The sequence below is a fragment of the Saccopteryx leptura genome, chromosome 3, assembly GCF_036850995.1.
Source record: "Saccopteryx leptura isolate mSacLep1 chromosome 3, mSacLep1_pri_phased_curated, whole genome shotgun sequence".
NCBI lineage: Eukaryota > Metazoa > Chordata > Mammalia > Chiroptera > Emballonuridae > Saccopteryx > Saccopteryx leptura.
The window spans coordinates 107883395-107901192 of NC_089505.1; the positions used below are offsets into that span (position 1 = coordinate 107883395).

At 44.4% G+C, this 17798-nt stretch overlaps 2 protein-coding genes across 5 annotated transcripts in view; one reads left to right on the forward strand and one right to left on the reverse strand.

Moving 5' to 3' along the window:
* Positions 1–3502, reverse strand: part of YARS1 (tyrosyl-tRNA synthetase 1) — a 36124-nt gene extending 32622 nt beyond the window's left edge. For 2 of the 4 annotated variants that reach the window (XM_066375759.1, XM_066375758.1), the window contains exon 1: positions 3170–3502. In XM_066375759.1, coding sequence (XP_066231856.1) covers positions 3170–3355 — 186 coding nt within the window. In that variant the 5' untranslated portion in view covers positions 3356–3502. The remainder of the gene's footprint in view (positions 1–3169) is intronic. The other 2 variants (XM_066375761.1, XM_066375760.1) reach the window with 2 other exon arrangements.
* A 77-nt stretch (positions 3503–3579) lies between these two features.
* S100PBP (S100P binding protein) overlaps positions 3580–17798 on the forward strand; it is a 38749-nt gene continuing 24530 nt past the window's right edge. The window contains exons 1-5 of the mRNA XM_066375762.1: positions 3580–3691; positions 6922–6963; positions 13224–13339; positions 14565–15271; positions 15918–16000. Coding sequence (XP_066231859.1) covers positions 14567–15271; positions 15918–16000 — 788 coding nt within the window. The 5' untranslated portion in view covers positions 3580–3691; positions 6922–6963; positions 13224–13339; positions 14565–14566. The remainder of the gene's footprint in view (positions 3692–6921; positions 6964–13223; positions 13340–14564; positions 15272–15917; positions 16001–17798) is intronic.

Genomic DNA, 17798 nt, shown 5'->3' on the forward strand with positions numbered 1-17798 from the left:
GCCGGGTGGATCCAGGTCGGGCGCACGTGGGAGTCTGATTGCCTCCCCGCTTCTAACTTCAGAAAAATACAAAAAAAAAAAAAAAGAGAGAGAGAGATTTTAATGTTTCTTTTATTTTTAATGTTTATTTTATTGATTTTAGAGAGAGGAAGGGAGAGAGACAGGGACATCAATCGGTTCCTGCATGTTTCCTAACCAGGGATCAAACTGGCAACCTCTGTGCTCTGGGATGATGCTCTAACCAACCAAGCTATCTGTCCAGGTCCAGTTTTTTTTTTTTTTCTTTCTGAAGCTGGAAACAGGGAGAGACAGTCAGACAGACTCCTGCATGCGCCGGACCGGGATCCACCCGGCACGCCCAGCAGGGGGCAATGCTCTGCCCCTCCGGGGCGTCGCTCTTTTGCGACCAGAGCCACTCTAGCGCCTGGGGCAGAGAGGCCAAGGAGCCATCCCCAGTGCCCGGGCCATCTTTGCTCCAGTGGAGCCTTGGCTGCGGGAGGGGAAGAGAGAGACAGAGAGGAAGGAGGGGGGGGGGATGGAGAAGCAAATGGGCGCTTCTCCTATTGTGCCCTGGCCGGGAATCGAACCCGGGTCCCCCGGCCTGGGCCCAGGTCCAGTTTTTAATGTTTCTTAAAGTGATGGTCGGGGAGGTTGTTGGAAGCCATGACAACAAAACTGTTTGTATTATCGATTAGCAGGACTTGTTAAAATTCTGTGTTCCAAGCTGCTTGGAGGTTGATCCTGCATCTTCTGAACCCCTATTTGGACACTTGGGGGGTTCTCACCACCCAAAGAAAGGTTATATCACTTACCCCTTTAAACCTGAGTCAATGCCATTAGCTCTGTATATCCTTTGTTCACAACTAGCACTATTTTTTTTTTTTTTTGTATTTTTCCGAAGCTGGAAACGGGGAGGCATTCAGACAGACTCCCGCATGCGCCCGACCGGGATCCACCCGGCATGCCCACCAGGGGCAATGCTCTGCCCATCTAAGGCGTTGCTCTGCTGCAATCAGAGCCATTCTAGCACCCAAGGCAGAGGCCACAGAACCATCCTCAGCGCCGGGGCAAACTCTGCTCCAGTGGAGCCTTGGCTGTGGGAGGGGAAGAGAGAGACAGAGAGGAAGGAGAGGGGGAGGGGTGGAGAAGCAGATGGGTGCTTCTTCTGTGTGCCCTGGCCAGGAATTGAACCTAGGACTCCTGCACACCAGGCCGACGCTCTACCACTGAGCCAACTGGCCAGGGCTACAACTAGCACTATTTTTTTGGAAAGAGGCTAGGAAACAAAGGATCTGGCAAGAATCTCTGGTTAGGATCAAGTTATGAGGGGAAATAACCCAAATGTCCATCAACTGAGGAATGGATAAACAAAATATGGTTCATCCATATAACGGACTATTACTCAGCCATAAAAAAGGAATGAGGTTCTGATAGGTAAAAAAAACAACAACATGCTCATCCTGGCTGGATAGCTTGGTTGGTTAGAGCATCATCCCAAAGCACAGAGGTTACTGGTTGGATCCCTGACCAGGATAAAGAAATAGATTGATGTTCTTGTCTGTCACTTCCTCTCTCTAAAATCAGTAAAATAAGCATTAAAAAACAAACATGCTAAATGAAAAACATTAGACGCACAGGGCAAATTTTGTATGATTCCATTTATATGAACTGTCCAGAATAGGCAAACACACAGAGACAATTAGTGTTTCCCTAGGATTGGGAAGTTATTGCTAAGGGGTACAGGTGTTTTGAGGGAGATGAAAATGTTCTGGAATTAGATAATAGTGATAATTGCATAACTTTGTAAGTAAAATAAAACCCACTGAATTTTACACCTTAAAAGTGTGAATTTTATGGTATGTGAATTATATCTCAAAAAAAAAAAAAAAAAAAAGCAGGGAGGAAAGCTGTGGCCTAATCACTGCTCTTAGAATAAAACCCCAGTTGTTTTTCTGTTTTGTTTTTTTAGAGAAGCAGGGAGAGAAAGACAGGAACATCAAGCTGCTCTTGTGTGTGTCCTGACTGGGGAATCGAATTGGCAACCTTTGCACTCTGAGATGATGCTCTAACCAACTGGGCTATCCAGCCAGGGCTTAATTTTTTTTAATTGATTGATTGATTTTTTAGAGACAGTGAAAGGGAGAGAGAGCGGGGAGGAAGAGAAGCATTCATTTGTTGTTCTACTCAGTCGTGTATTCATTGGTAAAACCCCAATTTTAAACAACCTACAAGACCCTCATGACCTGGTCCCTGCTTCCTCTCCTAAACAAACAAGTAAAATGTCTAGTATATCAGATGGTGTTAAGTTCTATGAAGAAACAACTACAGCAGCAAAAAAAGGCAGAGCAAGCGATCAGACAGTTGTGGTGGCAGGGGATTTATGTACAGTAGTTCAGGAAAGGCCTTCCTGATGAAGGTGACTATAGTCACAGGCTTGAAAGAGGCAAGGGAATGAGCAATACAAATAATTATTTTAAGTGCTTGATCTGTACTTGACTCACTCTACTCCAGCCAAATTAGGCTTCTCTCTGAACCAGTGTTCTTTCTCTCCTCTGGGTCTTGATCTGGGTTTCTTCTACTTGAAATGTCCCACCCCACCCCACCACCCTTCTTCCTCTGGTTAACTTCCACCCCTGCTGTTCCTGGAAAGAGCAGGAACCTATGTGGAGTGAAGAGAGATGTGAATCCTTCAGGACGGAGTTTAAGAGTTTGCTTCCTCAGTCTTCCCTGACACTTGCCCCAGCCCTCTCCCCCAATTTCCTTTCAAAGTCCCATGTATAGCAACTTCCAGTACTTCCTTCAACTGTAATTAAGTGTTTAAATCATAAGTCATTCTTAACGTCTGATTCCCTCCAAACAGCTCTGGAAAGGCAAGGCCTTGATGTATCCCCAGAGTCTAGCATCGCGCCCGGCACATAATAGGGTAGTTGGGTGGGGGTCCTGGATTCAAAGTCTAGTTCAACACAGGTAGGTGCATACAGGAGGTAAGCCCAATGTGACTTCTGTGGTACCCAGAAAACTGACTGACTGACCGACCAGCAGCTAGGACTGCAGGCTCACAGCTCCCTGGGCCCGGCCCCATACACTTTAGGATCCCGCAGTGGCGCTCAGGATCTCTGAAACTCCGGTCCCAGTCCCCAACAATGCGTTTCCAACTCCAAGGCCCGACCTGCAGGTTCCGGGTGACAAGGTGCAGCTTTTCTTCTGGGCTTGGAGCATCCCCCATGGTTCTGTCGCCCCTGTACCCTTGCTCAGACTGGCACCCGCGCCCTTTCCTCGGTCGCCGCCGCCGCCGCCGCCGCCGGGTGCTGGGAAGCGTGCTGGGAAACGTACTGTGGGTACAATTTGGTTGCATCAGCTGAGCTCGTCGCTCGGCCTGCTCGGCCTGGACCCTTCGCTAGAAAGCAGTCGGAAGTCAGGAGCAGCAGAAAGTCGAGCTGATCGATGAGACGAGAAGAGGTGGAGCTAGTAGTTGGGGTAGGCGGCACGGAGGGCGGGGTTGCAGCGCCTGCACGAGGCTCCACCCCTGAGAGGCGGGGCGTTTCCCTGCCAATCACTGCCTGTTTGCCCTCCCCCTGGCGCTGCCCGGGCTGCCTCGGGGTGGGGGAGGTCGGGGAGAGGGGCGATAAAATGGCGCAGGGGGCGGAGTGAGGCGAGGTCTTTTGCCCAGCTTTCGGTCTCGCTTCCGGAGGTGAAGAGCGGGAGGGGCTAGGGGGTTGGCATTTCCCTGCTGGGAGGAGGATGGGGGCGCCTGTTGCTTCTTCAGGGGACCGAGTACGCCGTCCGTCCCGTTGAGGGGTTGGGAGGTCCTCGCCCTGCTGAGAGAAGGGCTCGTTTTCGTTCCTGAGGTGATGGCGGCGGAAGGGGGGGAGTGTCCCTGCCCCCACCTCCACGTCGGCGGGCTACCGGTGCCCCTCACCCTGCTGAGGAAAAGGGAGGCGGTGTGGCGGCCTGAGAGGCGAGGAGCGACGTCGGCTCTGCCAGCCCCGGAGGGTGGGGAAGGATGGAAGTGTAGGCGGTGGGCGATGCCGCTGTGCTGCTGCCTCCTGCCCCACTGGCGCGAGGGTGTAGCTAGGGAGGAGATGGAGGTCTTCCTGCTGCACCTGGCGGGCGGGGGTCGGAGAGGATGACCTGCCTTCGGGGGGCGCAGGGGCGAGTAGCCATCCTCTGGTAGAGGGGTGCGGGCGCTGGCCTGGCGACCCGCCGGTTTTGCCCCTGCTGGGGGAGGGGCGGGAATCGAGCCCGTGCTCCTCCCGCCTTCCATCAGGAGGCGGGAATTCTTGGTCTTTCTCGAGGAGGGAGGGGGAAGTGCGAAGGCCCTGCCCCGGGCGATGCTTTGCAGGCGGTTCTGGCATTTCTAAGGGAGGTGGGGAAGTCGAGCGGCAACCCCCGAAGGATGGTTTGGGTCCACCTTTCCTACCGCGCTCAAGGAGTGGAGGGGCCCCACCAGTGCCTTCCTGGGCAGGAGGGAAGGCAGTCGGCACCCAGAGTGGGCCCTGGAGGGGGCCCAGGAAGTGATTGAGTTGCCCACTTGCTGCCCGCGCCTGACCTCCAGTTTCTTGTGGATTGTTAGAGACTCCAAGCCTTAGCAAACCTAAGTTACTATTTTTTAAATTTTTCTTTTTAAAGAGAAACCTGTTGCTGCAGCTTAGATATTTGGTCTCCCATGCTTATGTGGGAGGAGAGTCCTGGGGCCCTTATCTAGTAAAATATTACTGACAGCAGAGATGTTGAGCTCTGGGTGGTTTTTCTGCCTTACAGCTTTTTCAGTTACCTCAGAGGGAGTTGCACAATACTTACAAATAATTTCAGTTCACTTTGATTTTGTTTAAACGTTCTGCCCCTTTTATGGAGTGGTAAAACCGACTGAGTGCCTTTTGTGTAATGTGCCTCGCATGTATTGCATTTGGGCAAGGTGTGTAATCAAAGGCCAGTAAGGAAGTCCCGACCATTGAAAATGCTTGCCCTTGGCCACGTCTGTTGGATCCAGTTTGGTAATGCTCTTGCTTTTAGGGACTTGATAGAGGGATATGGGATTGTGTCTGGTGCTGCAGTTTTAGCGGCCTGAATAAAAGCTTTGTGCTCTAAGGCAGTAGGTTGCTTAGGAATGATAAAAATAGAAGGGGAACTAGTTTCTGAGGTGGCAACCAGGAGGTTAGAGAACAGCGAGGGCAGGGCTGGCGTGGTAAACTGAAGGTGTGAAGAAGGGGGTGGACAGGTGACAGACATGGAAGGACAGAATAGGGTCACAGGAAGGATGGGGAGCAGAGGAATTAAGAGAGAGATGGGAGATGGGGGAAATAGTCTTCCTTTAAAAAATAAAGAGATCTTCATATTTTTAGTGGAGGTTACAGAGTAAGTGCCAAGAAAGGCAGGTGATGGGAGAATGGCAGACAGAAGTACTAAGGTTGTCTTGTGGAACTTCACTTTAGAACTTCCAATTTTATCTGAGACACACCCCCTCCCCTCAGTAAATTCATTAAATATCAACCTTCATTAGTATAGGGTTTTTAGGTTTAGAGTGCTGTCATAAACTTGCCCTCATTTCATCCTTATGATAGTTCATGTTTGAGGTTAACAGTGAATAATTCCCATTTTCCAGATTAGTGTTCTTATCTGTATTAAGAGACTTCTAGTGAACTGAAATTTCTGAATTTGTTTAGTTCCTTTGTATAAGATACTTATTAATTTGCAGAATTTGCCTGTTAGTTCAGATGTCCATACAGCCTGGTATTTAGTGACAAAATGGTGGAATGCTGGGTTAAACTAGAAGAGATAAGAGCATACTGTATAATTTTAACAATTGAGGACTAGAGGAAGTTGCTTACCAGTTTAGCACTCTTTTTTTCCTAACATTCCTATGCTTCTCTTAAGATTCTTATGGGATTAAAGAGGTGATGAGATCGGGGTGGAATATTATCTATAGCCACTGCTTATTTAGTTTTTACATTGTGCTGCAATATGCTAAGTGCTTTATATTCATGATCTCATTTAATTCCTCCAACAACCCCATGAGGCACATATTATGATGATCCCTATTTTACAGGAGAGGACATTTAAAACTTCAGACTGTAATCATTTAAATGAGAGAAGCATCCACTTATTTCACTAGTTGCATTTAGTTGTGTACTCATTGATTCTTTCTTCTATGTGCCCTGACCAGGGGTGGAACCTGTGACTGCTGGCATGCCAGGTCAACGCTTTATCCACTGAGCTACCTGGCCAGGGTCTTGACCTCTAGTTTTAAAGTGTTTTTATTATTAAATATTTCAAGCATCTAAAAATGATAGGGATGAATACCAACAGTAATGAATACCATTATACCCACCATTCAGCTTTATCTTATGTTGCCATATTTATTTTAGGTCTTTTATTTCTTTTTTAATTGATTGATTTTAGAGAGAGAAGCATTTATTTGTTGTTCCACTTAGTGGGGCATTCAATGGTTGCTTCCCATATGTGCCCAATAGGGAATGGAACCCCCAACCTTGATGTTTTGGGGTGATGCTATAACTGACTGAGCTAACTGGCCAGGGTTTGTGTGTGTGTGTTTTTTTTAAGAAATAAAACATTACAAATAGAATTGAAGCTCGTATGCCCCCTTTCCATTCCTCTTCCCACAACTTGCCAGAGATAGGCACTGTCCTGAATTTGGTGTTTCTTATTCCTATGCATGTTTTTAAAATTTAATGATAAATGTATCTATGCATACACAATTTATGGTATTGTTTTTTTAACAAATAACTTGCAAGAGAAAATGAGGAATCTGTAGATTAAAATGCAAGACATATAGACCAAATGCAACGTATGGATCTTATTTGGATACTGAATTTTTTAAATATTCAAAAAAATGTGACATTTATAACATAATTGGAAATCTGAACTGGCTATCTTATGATAAGGAATTCTTGTTATTTACAGATGAAATGATGTGATGCCTGGGATTTGCTTCCGAATAATCCGGTAAAAGGGGGGGGTAGATGGGATAAGATTAGCTATGTGTTGATGATAGTTGTTGGGGCTGGGTGATGGGTATGTGGGGGTTCATTATGCTATTATATTATTTTCATATATGTTTTAAACTATAAGTATGTTTTAAAATGAGGAACTGAAATTTTGAAGAGAATGATTTGTGCAAGTTCAAAACTATATGTTTTTGGTATTGTTTTGCATGCATTTGTTCCCAGCCCTTTTGTAACATTCTGTGAGAGAAGCTCAGAAGAGCCAGCTCTGTGACTCTGGTTGTCATATAGCATAGGAATGGATGTTTTCAGTGGTTGTGAAGAACTTGGCCGTATGTGTTCACAGTAAAGTAATGTTGTTTCTCTTCCATTGAGGTTTGGCCACATTGAGAGGTAATTTTCATGTTCTTCCATTCTGCCTGAGAAGTCAAGGGAAATCTGTGCATACTAAGGTGATTTAAATTATTTTTGCCAGCCCTGGCCTGTTGGCTCAGCGGTAGAGCGTCGGCCTGGTGTGCAGGAGTCCCAGGTTTGATTCCCGGCCAGGGCACACAGGAGAAGCGCCCATCTGCTTCTCCACCCCTCCCCTTCTCCTTCCTCTCTGTCTCTCTCTTCCCCTCCCGCAGCCGAGGCTCCATTGGAGCAAAGATTGCCTGGGCGCTGAGGATGGCTCTGTGGCCTCTGCCTCAGGCGCTAGAATGGCTCTGGACGCAACAGAGTGACACCCCAGAGGGGCAGAGCATCGCCCCCTGGTGGGCATGCCGGGTGGATCCCGGTCAGGCGCATGCGGGAGTCTGTCTGACTGCCTCCCCGTTTCCAGCTTCGGAAAAATGAAAAAAAAAAATTATTTTTGCCAAAGCAACAAAAACCCTCATTGATGTCCGCATCTTTCATGTATATTAGAGAGTGTAGTGAATTTAAAAAGCTCTGCTATTTGCTAACTGACCCTGGGCAAGTCTGTCACGGGTGGTAGAAAAAAAAACAAAAAACATTGCCTTTGGAATTGGACCTGAGTTTGTATCATTGTTCTAGCTCATCATTAGTTCTGTATTAGTTAAGTTACTTTATGCTTCTGTCTTTAGTTTCCTAAGAGTAAAAATCCATGGAATTCTTCATTTGGTCAAGCAGGTGCTTAGCCTAGACCTTTTGGAAGGAGTTGGGAGTAAAAGTGGGGGCAGGGGCTCCGAAAGGGCTTCTCAGAAATGTAGCTGCTTAACCCCAGTGCCTGTGATACCTGTGCTTAACAACCACAAACTTGAAGTAAAAAAGAAGTTTCCAAGAGTAAACTTTTCTTACTTCTGCCTAAAGAAATAACTATAAAAAACTCAGTGAGCAGAAAAATTACTTTTCTCTTCATAGAGGAACCTACTTCAGTGCCTGGAACTCTCACAATAATTGCTAGTTAAATAAGAGAAAAGTCTTAGTAGTTCTGAGTTTAAATACAACAGAAACCTTAGTTTCTTTGATAAGATCTATGTTACAGAGTTGAGTTGAGTTAAATTAAGGTTGTAAAATGTCCCACACTAGCCCTGGCTGGTTTGCTCAGTGGTAGAGCGTCGGCCTAGCGTGCGGAGGACCCGGGTTCGATTCCTGGCCAGGGCACACAGGAGAAGCGCCCATTTGCTTCTCCACCCCTCCGCCGCACTTTCCTCTCTGTCTCTCTCTTCCCCTCCCGCAGCCAAGGCTCCATTGGAGCAAAGATGGCCCGGGCGCTGGGGATGGCTCTGTGGCCTCTGCCTCAGGCGCTCGAGTGGCTCTGGTCGCAACATGGCGACGCCCAGGATGGGCAGAGCATCGCCCCCTGGTGGGCAGAGCATCGCCCCTGGTGGGCGTGCCGGGTGGATCCCGGTCGGGCGCATGCGGGAGTCTGTCTGACTGTCTCTCCCTGTTTCCAGCTTCAGAAAAATGAAAAAAAAAAAAAAAAATGTCCCACACTGCCTGATTTATATAATAGGTACTTAATATTTTTTCCCTTTCTGTCCTACCTCATTTGTAAGATGAGTAAGTTTAACTAGTTCCTTCTTTTATTTATTATCTCCCTTTTTATTGAAATATAATTGACACTTACTGTATTTCCCCATGTATGAGACGCACCTTTCCTCCAAAAATTTATGGTGTGTCTTATACACTGGTTCTAGAAGTGTGGCATTTCAAATACCATAGATGGAACTGAGGCCGAGGCAATATATGAAGACAATGATTTGTCCTCAGACACAGACGAGGACAAGCTAATGGATGGGAGTTTTGACAGTGATGAGTTATATGAATTTTATGATGAATAAAACTTGAATTCAATAACTTTATGTAATACAATTTATTTCAAATTTCGGGACCCAAAATTAAGGTGCGTCTTATACATGGGAGCATCTTATACATGGAGAAATATGGTAACATTGTATTAGTTTAAGGCAGTGGTTCTCAAACATTTAAAATCCTACAAATAGTCTGACCAGATGGTGGTACAGTGGTTAGAGCGTTGGACTGGGATGCCGAGGACCCAGGTTCGAGACGCCGAGGTTGCCAGCTTGAGCGTGGACTCATCTGGTTTGAGCGAAGCTCACCAGCTTGGACCCAAGGTCACTGGCTTTAGCAAGGGATTACTTTCGGTCTGCTGAAGGCCCGCGGTCAAGGCACATATGAGAAAGCAATCAATGAACAACTAAGGAGTCGCAATGCGCAAGGAAAAACTAATGATTGATGCTTCTCATCTCTCTCTGTTCCTGTCTTGTCTGGCCCTGTCTATCCCTCTCTCTGACTCTATCTCTGTAAAAAATAAAATAAAAATCCTACAAATAATTGTAGGTGCACTATATGCAAATTTCTGAGAAATATGTTATGATAAGTCAAATATTAAAGAAAAAAATATAAAGTTCAAGCATGCTTTTATGGTAATTAAATGAAATAAATGCGACAAAATTAAATTTATTCTGACATTAAAAAACATTTTTGGGCCCTGGCCGGTTGGCTCAGTGGTAGAGCGTCAGCCTGTTGTGTGGAAGTCCCGGGTTCGATTCCTGGCAGGGCACACAGGAGAGGCGCCCATCTGCTACTCCACCCCTCCCCCTCTCCTTCCTCTCTGTCTCTCTCTTCCCCTCCCGCAGCTGAGGCTCCATTGGAGCAAAAAATGGCCCGGGCGCTGGGGATGGCTCCTTGGCCTCTGCCCTAGGCGTTAGAATGGCTCTGGTTGCGGCAGAGCGACGCCCCCTGGTGGGCGTGCCGGGTGGATCCTGGTCAAGTGCATGCGGGAGTTTGTCTGTCTGCCTCCCCTGTTTCCAGCTTCGAAAAAATGAAAAACAAAACAGAACAAAACATTTTTATGTTACATTTGTTGAGTTATGCTTTTTAAATTTTATTTATTTATTTATTTATTTATTTATTTATTTATAGAGAGAGGGATAGATAGGGACAGACAGACAGGAACAGAGAGAGGAGAAGCATCCATCATCAGTTTTTCATTGCGACACCTTAGCTGTTCATTGATTGCTTTCTCATATATGCCTTGACCGTGGGCCTTCAGCAGACCAAATAACCCCTTGCTCAAGCCACTGACCTTGGGTCCAAGCTGGTGAGCTTTTTGCTCAAGCCAGATGAGCCCGCGCTCAAGCTGGTGACCTGGAGGTCTCGAACCTGGGTCCTTCTGCATTCCAGTCCAACGCTCTATCCACTGTGCCACTGCCTGGTCAGGCTGAGTTATGCTCTTTAGATTTCATAAAAAAGAAGGGTTAAAAAATAAATGACAAAAAAGTTATCTTTTTATATATATAGATACATTCTTAATAAGATTTAGTAAATTTGGCAGGTCCTGGCGCGAATGTGTTAAGTTTTTTCATTCTTGTGTTTATGAGAAACATGAGCCTGATGTGTCCTAGCAATTTCTTCAGTGTTTGGGCATATATTTGAAAGGCAAACTCCCATTTCCTTGTCAATACGTTGAAGAATTCCTCTCTTTTTACTCTTTAATTGTGTTGAGTGCAGAAAACCCCCACCATACATATCATCCTAATTTTACACCAAACAAAGGATAGAAGAGACTTGCCTCCAGTCTTTCCAGGGAACATGGGGGTAGTATAAACAATCCAGCACCACAACTTAACAGCCTTTTGTAACCTAATCAGGCAAGTGAGGTGAGAGTTGGCAGACTGTCAGCTTACAGCCAATTCCCCACACCTCTGTCCCCCAAAAATCTTTTTTTTGTGTGTGTGTGACAGAGACAGAGTCAGAGAGAGGGACAGACAGAAAGAAAGGGAGAGAGATGAGAAGCATCAATTCTTTGTTGCAGCACCGTAGTTGTTCATTGATTTCCTTCTCGTATGTGCCTTGACCACCAGACTAAGTGACCCCTTGCTTGAGCCAGTGACCTTGGGTCCAAGCTGCTGAGCTTTGCGCAAACCAGATGAGCCCACACTCAAGCTGGCGACCTCGGAGTCTTGAACCTGGGTCCTCAGCATCCTAGTCCACCACTCTATCCACTGCGCCACTGCCTGGTCAGGCTGTCCCCCCAAAAATCTAAACTCCAAAAACCCTGTTGGTTTTTTGGTCCCCAACAGGCACATATTTCTCTGGAATACCATAGGGCACACCTGGAAATCTTCTAGGGAGCACACTTTGAGAACCACTGAACTAAAGTGATGCAACTATGAGCTGATGCTTCTCATCTCTCTTCCTTCCTCTCTTTCAAAAAGAACCAAAAAACAAAACACCAAAATGCTAACAGTGCCTAACTGGGCTCAAGCCAGAGATCCTGCACTCAAGCCAGCAACCTCAGGGTCCTCTGTGTCCCAGGCCAATGCTCTATCCATTGTGCCATTGTCTGGTCAGGCAGTGGTGTTTAATTTTAAATGTCTTCCTGGCAAGATTATACATTCTTTGAAATTACATAGCTTGACCTGTGGTGGCACAGTGGATAAAGTGTTGACATGGAATGGTGAGGTCACTGGTTCTAAACCCTGGGCTTGCCTAGTCAAGGCACATATGGGAGTTGATGCTTCCTGCTCCTCCCCCTGTCCCTCCCCTTCCCTCCCTCCCTCTATCCTCTCCCCCTCCCCCTCCCTCTCCCCTCTCCTTCCCTCTCTCCTCTCCCTCCATCTCTCTCTTCCTCCCTCTCTCCCTCTTTTCCCCTTTCTCCCCCCTCCCACCTCTCTAAAATGAAATAAAATTAAAAAAAATTATATAGGGACATTATCTAGCTCAGTACTGTGTCATGGTAGTAGCTCAGAAAATGTTTTCTGTAAGAATGCATGAACTAAAGCTAAAATTCTCGGTGTGGTATGGAGGGAAGTGGGGTAGGCAAAATTCACAGTTAAAAGGCTATACTGAATTTTTCAAATTAATTGAGTTTAGTTTTGAATCATTTCTTATAGCTTCTCAGGTATTGACATAATATGTAAAATACTAGCTTTCTATCATTTCTCCCATCTAGAGAATACTCTTTTAAATCTTTCTTTAGCTGTTTTAAAATTAGGTGTTAGTTACACAAGTAATATATAAATATTCAAGTGGAAAAATAAAATGATACTAAAATCTATCCTTGCCTGACCTGTGGTGGCACAGTGGGTAAAAGCATTGACTTGGAACACTGAGGTCACCGGTTCAAAACCCTGGGCTTTCCTGGTCAAGGTACATGTGGGAGTTGATGCTTTCTACTCCTCCCTCCTTCTCTCTCTGTCTTCTCTCTCTAAAATGAATAAATAAAATCTTTAAAAAAAAAATCTATCCTTGACCTCTGTCAATCTTTCCACAGGTTATAGCATTCATCAATTTTGTGTATGTATTTTTCCATCTTTGCATCTATATATATCTTTGGAAAATGAGACTTTTGCATGTGTGGTCATGGTTAACTTTTAGATCTTGATAGAATCTTAGACATTGCCTGGTCCCCCTTTTCCATCCCTTCCCCATTTTATAAATGAAGAAACAAGTCCAAATGGGTAAGTGGCTTGCCCATGTTATAACTGGTTAGTACAGAACCAGGAGTATAACCCAAGTTTTTGGACTCCTAAGCCAGTATTCATCCTACTAGAGCAAATGATATCCTTAAAGTACAAATCGTTGGAACAAAACTAGTTCCTTAGTTGCATAATTTTTCCTCTAAAGGTTTTTCTTTGATGTACTTGACTCAGAATCCAACTTTCTGGTATTTAAAAAAAAAAATCAAGAGGAAAATGAATAGATGGAGCACCTTAAAAGCATAATACAGTTGACTTTGTAATTAGCAGAGTTAAAAGTGATGAGAAGATCCTCTAATTTTCTTTGTACCTGCAGGAAGGTGGGAGCAATCATTTTGACAAGTCTCCTGAAAGGAACAGCTAGGAGGAGCTGAAACCTTTTTCCATCTGGTCTCGTGGCAAAGGCAGAGATCACGCCAGCAGCTCTACACAGTATGGAAAACAATTTTTCTTGTATTCTTAAAGTTTTTTTTTTAATTTCTAAAGTAATACATTTGTTCTTTTTTAAGTGTAAACTATAAAAATTCATTTTACATAACATTTATTTTGTTTGTATGTTGTAGATGTTATTCTGTGATAGTGTATACAGATCTCATTTTGTTTTTTAAATAATACAGTAGTCTTCTTCACTTGTCCACAGGGGATATGCTCCAAGACACCCCCCCCCCCCAGTGGATACCTAAAACTGTAGACAGTACTGAACCCTATATATACTATGTTTTTTCTTGTATATACATACCTTTTCACTTACTGGGAAGTACTTTACAGCTTCTCTTTGAGGAATATGAATTGCCAGCATCACTACTTTTGTGCTTTGGGGCCATTAATAAGTAAAATAAGGATTATTTGAACATTAGCACTGTGAATACAACAACAGTCATTTCAGTAAGTGATATGGCACTAAGTGACTAATGAAAGGGTAGCATATACACTGTAGATAAACTGGACAAAGGGGTAATTCACGTCCTGACAGGACAGAGTGGGAAGACACGAGATTTCATCAGCTACTCAGAATGGTATGTGATTTAAAACTTAAGAATTATTTCTGGAATTTTCCACTTAATATTTTTGAATCTCGGTTGACTTTGGGTAACTGGAACTGCAGGTAACTGAAACTGAAAAGCTTAACTACAGATAAAGGAGGACTGTTGTGGTTGTAAAATATTCCACAGCATGAGTATACTGTAGTTTTACTTAAGTGTTCTGCTGGTGATGGACATTTAGGTTGTCTTTAATATTTGGTGATTTTGAATAATGCTGATTTGGAAATCCTTGTAAATGTATCCATGTGCATTTGTTTAGGTATTTCTGTAGGATAAACTCCAGAAGTGAAATATCTGGGTCCAATGGTATTGCCAGATTACTATCCACAAACTATTGTGCTGACTTACATGCTCACTGTCAGTGTGCAGGTGTTTTCAATCACATCCTCACAACTGGATTATGATGTCATCTTAATTTTTACCATTTTGATAGGAAAAAAAGTATTTCATTGTTCTAATATGTATTTCCATGATTCTGGTAAAGTTAAATGTTTTTAAACTATTTTTTATGTTACAATTCACAGTGTATAGAATTTGATATATTAGGATGCCACCAGTCTATAGAGCAGATTGAAGTTAGTATAAATATAATGGTATTTCCTGTTCCTTTCCAGATATGATGTGCTCACTAGTGCCCTCTAGGGGTTCCTTGGATGAGGATATATTGGATGACTCCTTGCTGGACCTGAGTGAAGGAGAAGAAGATGATGGCCATTTCAGTTTCACGGAGGAACAGATGCAGGAGCTCTTGAAGGATGATGATCTATCAAATGAGTATGAGGAAAATTCGTTGAATACCTATGGACCAGTCGCTGAGACTCCTGGCCTCTTCAAATTACCACAACTAAGTACATCAGTTGGTCAGGGACCAACTCCTACAAAACCATTAAATAGACCATTTGCACTAGAAAAGAATCCTGTAAAATTAACAGTTGTTCCACCATTTAATGCAACAGTTTGTGATACTGTGCTTGATAAGGACAAGACTGATACATCCAAAGATATTGAAAAACCTTCCTCCCTTGGAAAGGAGATAAGAGAAAATGGTCTTAGCCCAAATAAGAGCAAACTTTGCACTAATTCTGAAGGAGTCATCCCCAATAACTCTGCCTGGGATGGGCCCTTGCTCCTTTCTCCTTCAAATAATAACTTTCAACAAACTGTCCCTGATAAAAGTATGCCTGATAGTAAGAAATCTAAACCTGTATTCTCTCAGATCTTGGACCATTCAGAGACTCCTCATATAGGGTCATTCTGGAAAAATGGATCACATAAATCAAGTGGTGAAATGAAATTACCAGTTTCCAGTTCATCAAGCAAAGTAAGTATATTTTTTCAAGGTGAAGAGAAAAATAAAATAATTTTTATTCAGAAGCTATATAGATAGAAGAGCTTTGTATTCAGACAAATTGGAATTTGAATTCTGTCTAGCACCATGAACCTGGACAGATTATTTAGCCTCTCTATTTCCTTACAGTTCTTATTTATAAATTGGAATAAATAATATTTCATCGTATAGTAAAGATTAATAAAATAATGTATTTACAGCAACATACATGATATTAAATTATCACTTACTGAATAATTACTAAGTTGATGATTTTACTATTATTTTTACTTTCTTTGGGCTTCAGCCTAAGTCTCAATCTTTGCTTATAGTGCTATATTAGATACAGCACCAGCTCTGAGTCAGCCTGGAAAGAGCTGAAAAATCTTGGGCAATTTACTTAACTCTTTGTCTGATTCCCTTTCTGCCAAATGGGTTTAATAATCCCTACTGCTTAAGCTTTTTTTCCCCTCAAGATTATAGTCACTGTCTCATTTAAAGCATAGTGCCTGGTACACAGTGGGGGTCAAGGATATGCCTCTGAGACGGTTAGTTCAAGAATATTTCCATAAATATTGTGCTCAGTTTTTTTCTTATAACTAAGGACCATCTTCTGCATTTCTTCTGCTCTGAAAAAAAGGATGGTCTTGACAAGGATTCCGGGAAGCTGAAAGTCCCTGAGAGAATAGGCAAAGTCATTCCTGTCCTGCAATCCAAAACAAGGTAACAGCATAATGAAATAATTCTGGGTTCTATCTCAGTTTCTCTCCCCAGCTTCCCCAGGGTGTGGAAAAAACCTTGCCCTAGGAATAAGCATACAGTACTTGAAATTCTGTGACCACCTACTAGTGTGACCTTGGGCAAGTCAAATAATCTCCTACCTCAGTTTGTCAATAAAACAAGGCAGTTGAGCTCTTGCCTGGTAGCTCAGTTGACCTAGTGCGCCAAGGTTGTGGGTTTGATCCCTGGTTGGGGCACATGCAAGAGTCAGCCAGTGAATGCATGAATGAGTGGAGCAGCAAGTTGAGATTTCTCTCTTTCTCTCTCTCTCTCTCTCTCTTCCTCTCTTCCCCACTCCTTCACCCTTTCTCTCACTAAAAACCAAACGAATTAAAAAAAATGAGACTAATGATGCCTTCTCCACTGTCTCACAGGATTTTTTTTGTTTTTTTTGTATTTTTCTGAAGCTGGAAACGGGGAGAGACAGTCAGACAGACTCCCGCATGCGCCCGACCGGGATCCACCCGGCACGCCCACCAGGGGCGAAGCTTTGACCACCAGGGGGCGATGCTCTGCCCCTCCGGGGTGTCGCTCTGCCACGACCAGAGCCACTCTAGTGCCTGGGGCAGAGGCCGAGAAGCCATCCCCAGCGCCCGGGCCATCTTTGCTCCAATGGAGCCTTGGCTGCGGGAGGGGAAGAGAGAGACAGAGAGGAAGGAGGGGGGGAGGTGGAGAAGCAAATGGGCGCTTCTCCTATGTGCCCTGGCTGGGAATCGAACCCGGGACTTCTGCACGCCAGGCCGACGCTCTACCGCTGAGCCAACCGGCCAGGACCTCACAGGATTATTTTGAAGAGCAAAGAAGACATATTAGTATTAGTGAAAGCACTATTTATTTAAGTGTAAGATTTCTTTTCCTGTGTATGAGCAAGCCTGGTCACAGATATGGTAGGAGGTTAGAATAATTTTTAACAAAAATGTGAAAATATAACTATATAGAAAATCATATAGTCATCCTTCCCAACTTGCATATAACCATCTTGAGGAAAATTCTTACAGAATTTGCAGATCTGGGTCACCTTTTCAGTCTATGCTCTTGTTCCAGGAGATGGCACTGTCTCCACATGGGCCTTTCAATTAGTAAAGCTGTTTTTTAGATTGAGTCACATTGGCTTCCTTACAATGATACTTTTTTTTTTTTTCTGAAGCTAGAAACGGGGAGAGACAGTCAGACAGACTCCCGCATGCTCCCGACTGAGATCCACCCGGCACGCCCACCAGGGGGCAACGTTCTGCCCACCAGGGGGCGATGCTCTGCCCCTCCGGGGCGTTGCTCTGTTGCAACCAGAGCCACTCCAGCGCCTGGGGCAGAGGCCAAGGAGCCATCCCCAGCGCCCGGGCCATCTTTGCTCCAGTGGGGCCTCCGCTGCGGGAGGGGAAGAGAGAGACAGAGAGGAAGGAGAGGGGGAGGGGTGGAGAAGCAGATGGGCGCTTCTCCTGTGTGCCCTGGCCGGGAATCAAACCCGGGACTTCTGCACGCCAGGCTGACGCTCTACTACTGAGCCAACCGGCCAGGGCTAAAAAATTTTTTTGATTATACAGATATATATTCTGCTTTTGAAAATTTAAAATATTACAAATCAGGCTAAAGTTCCTTTTATGTTTTTTTTTCTTTTGTTTGCATAAATTTGGGAAAACTTTGACTTGCTTACAATGGAAATTATACCAGAGAACATAAGTCAGTCTACTTGGAAAGTAATAAGTTGACTATCTCAACATTCTCATCCACAGACTCCTCAGTA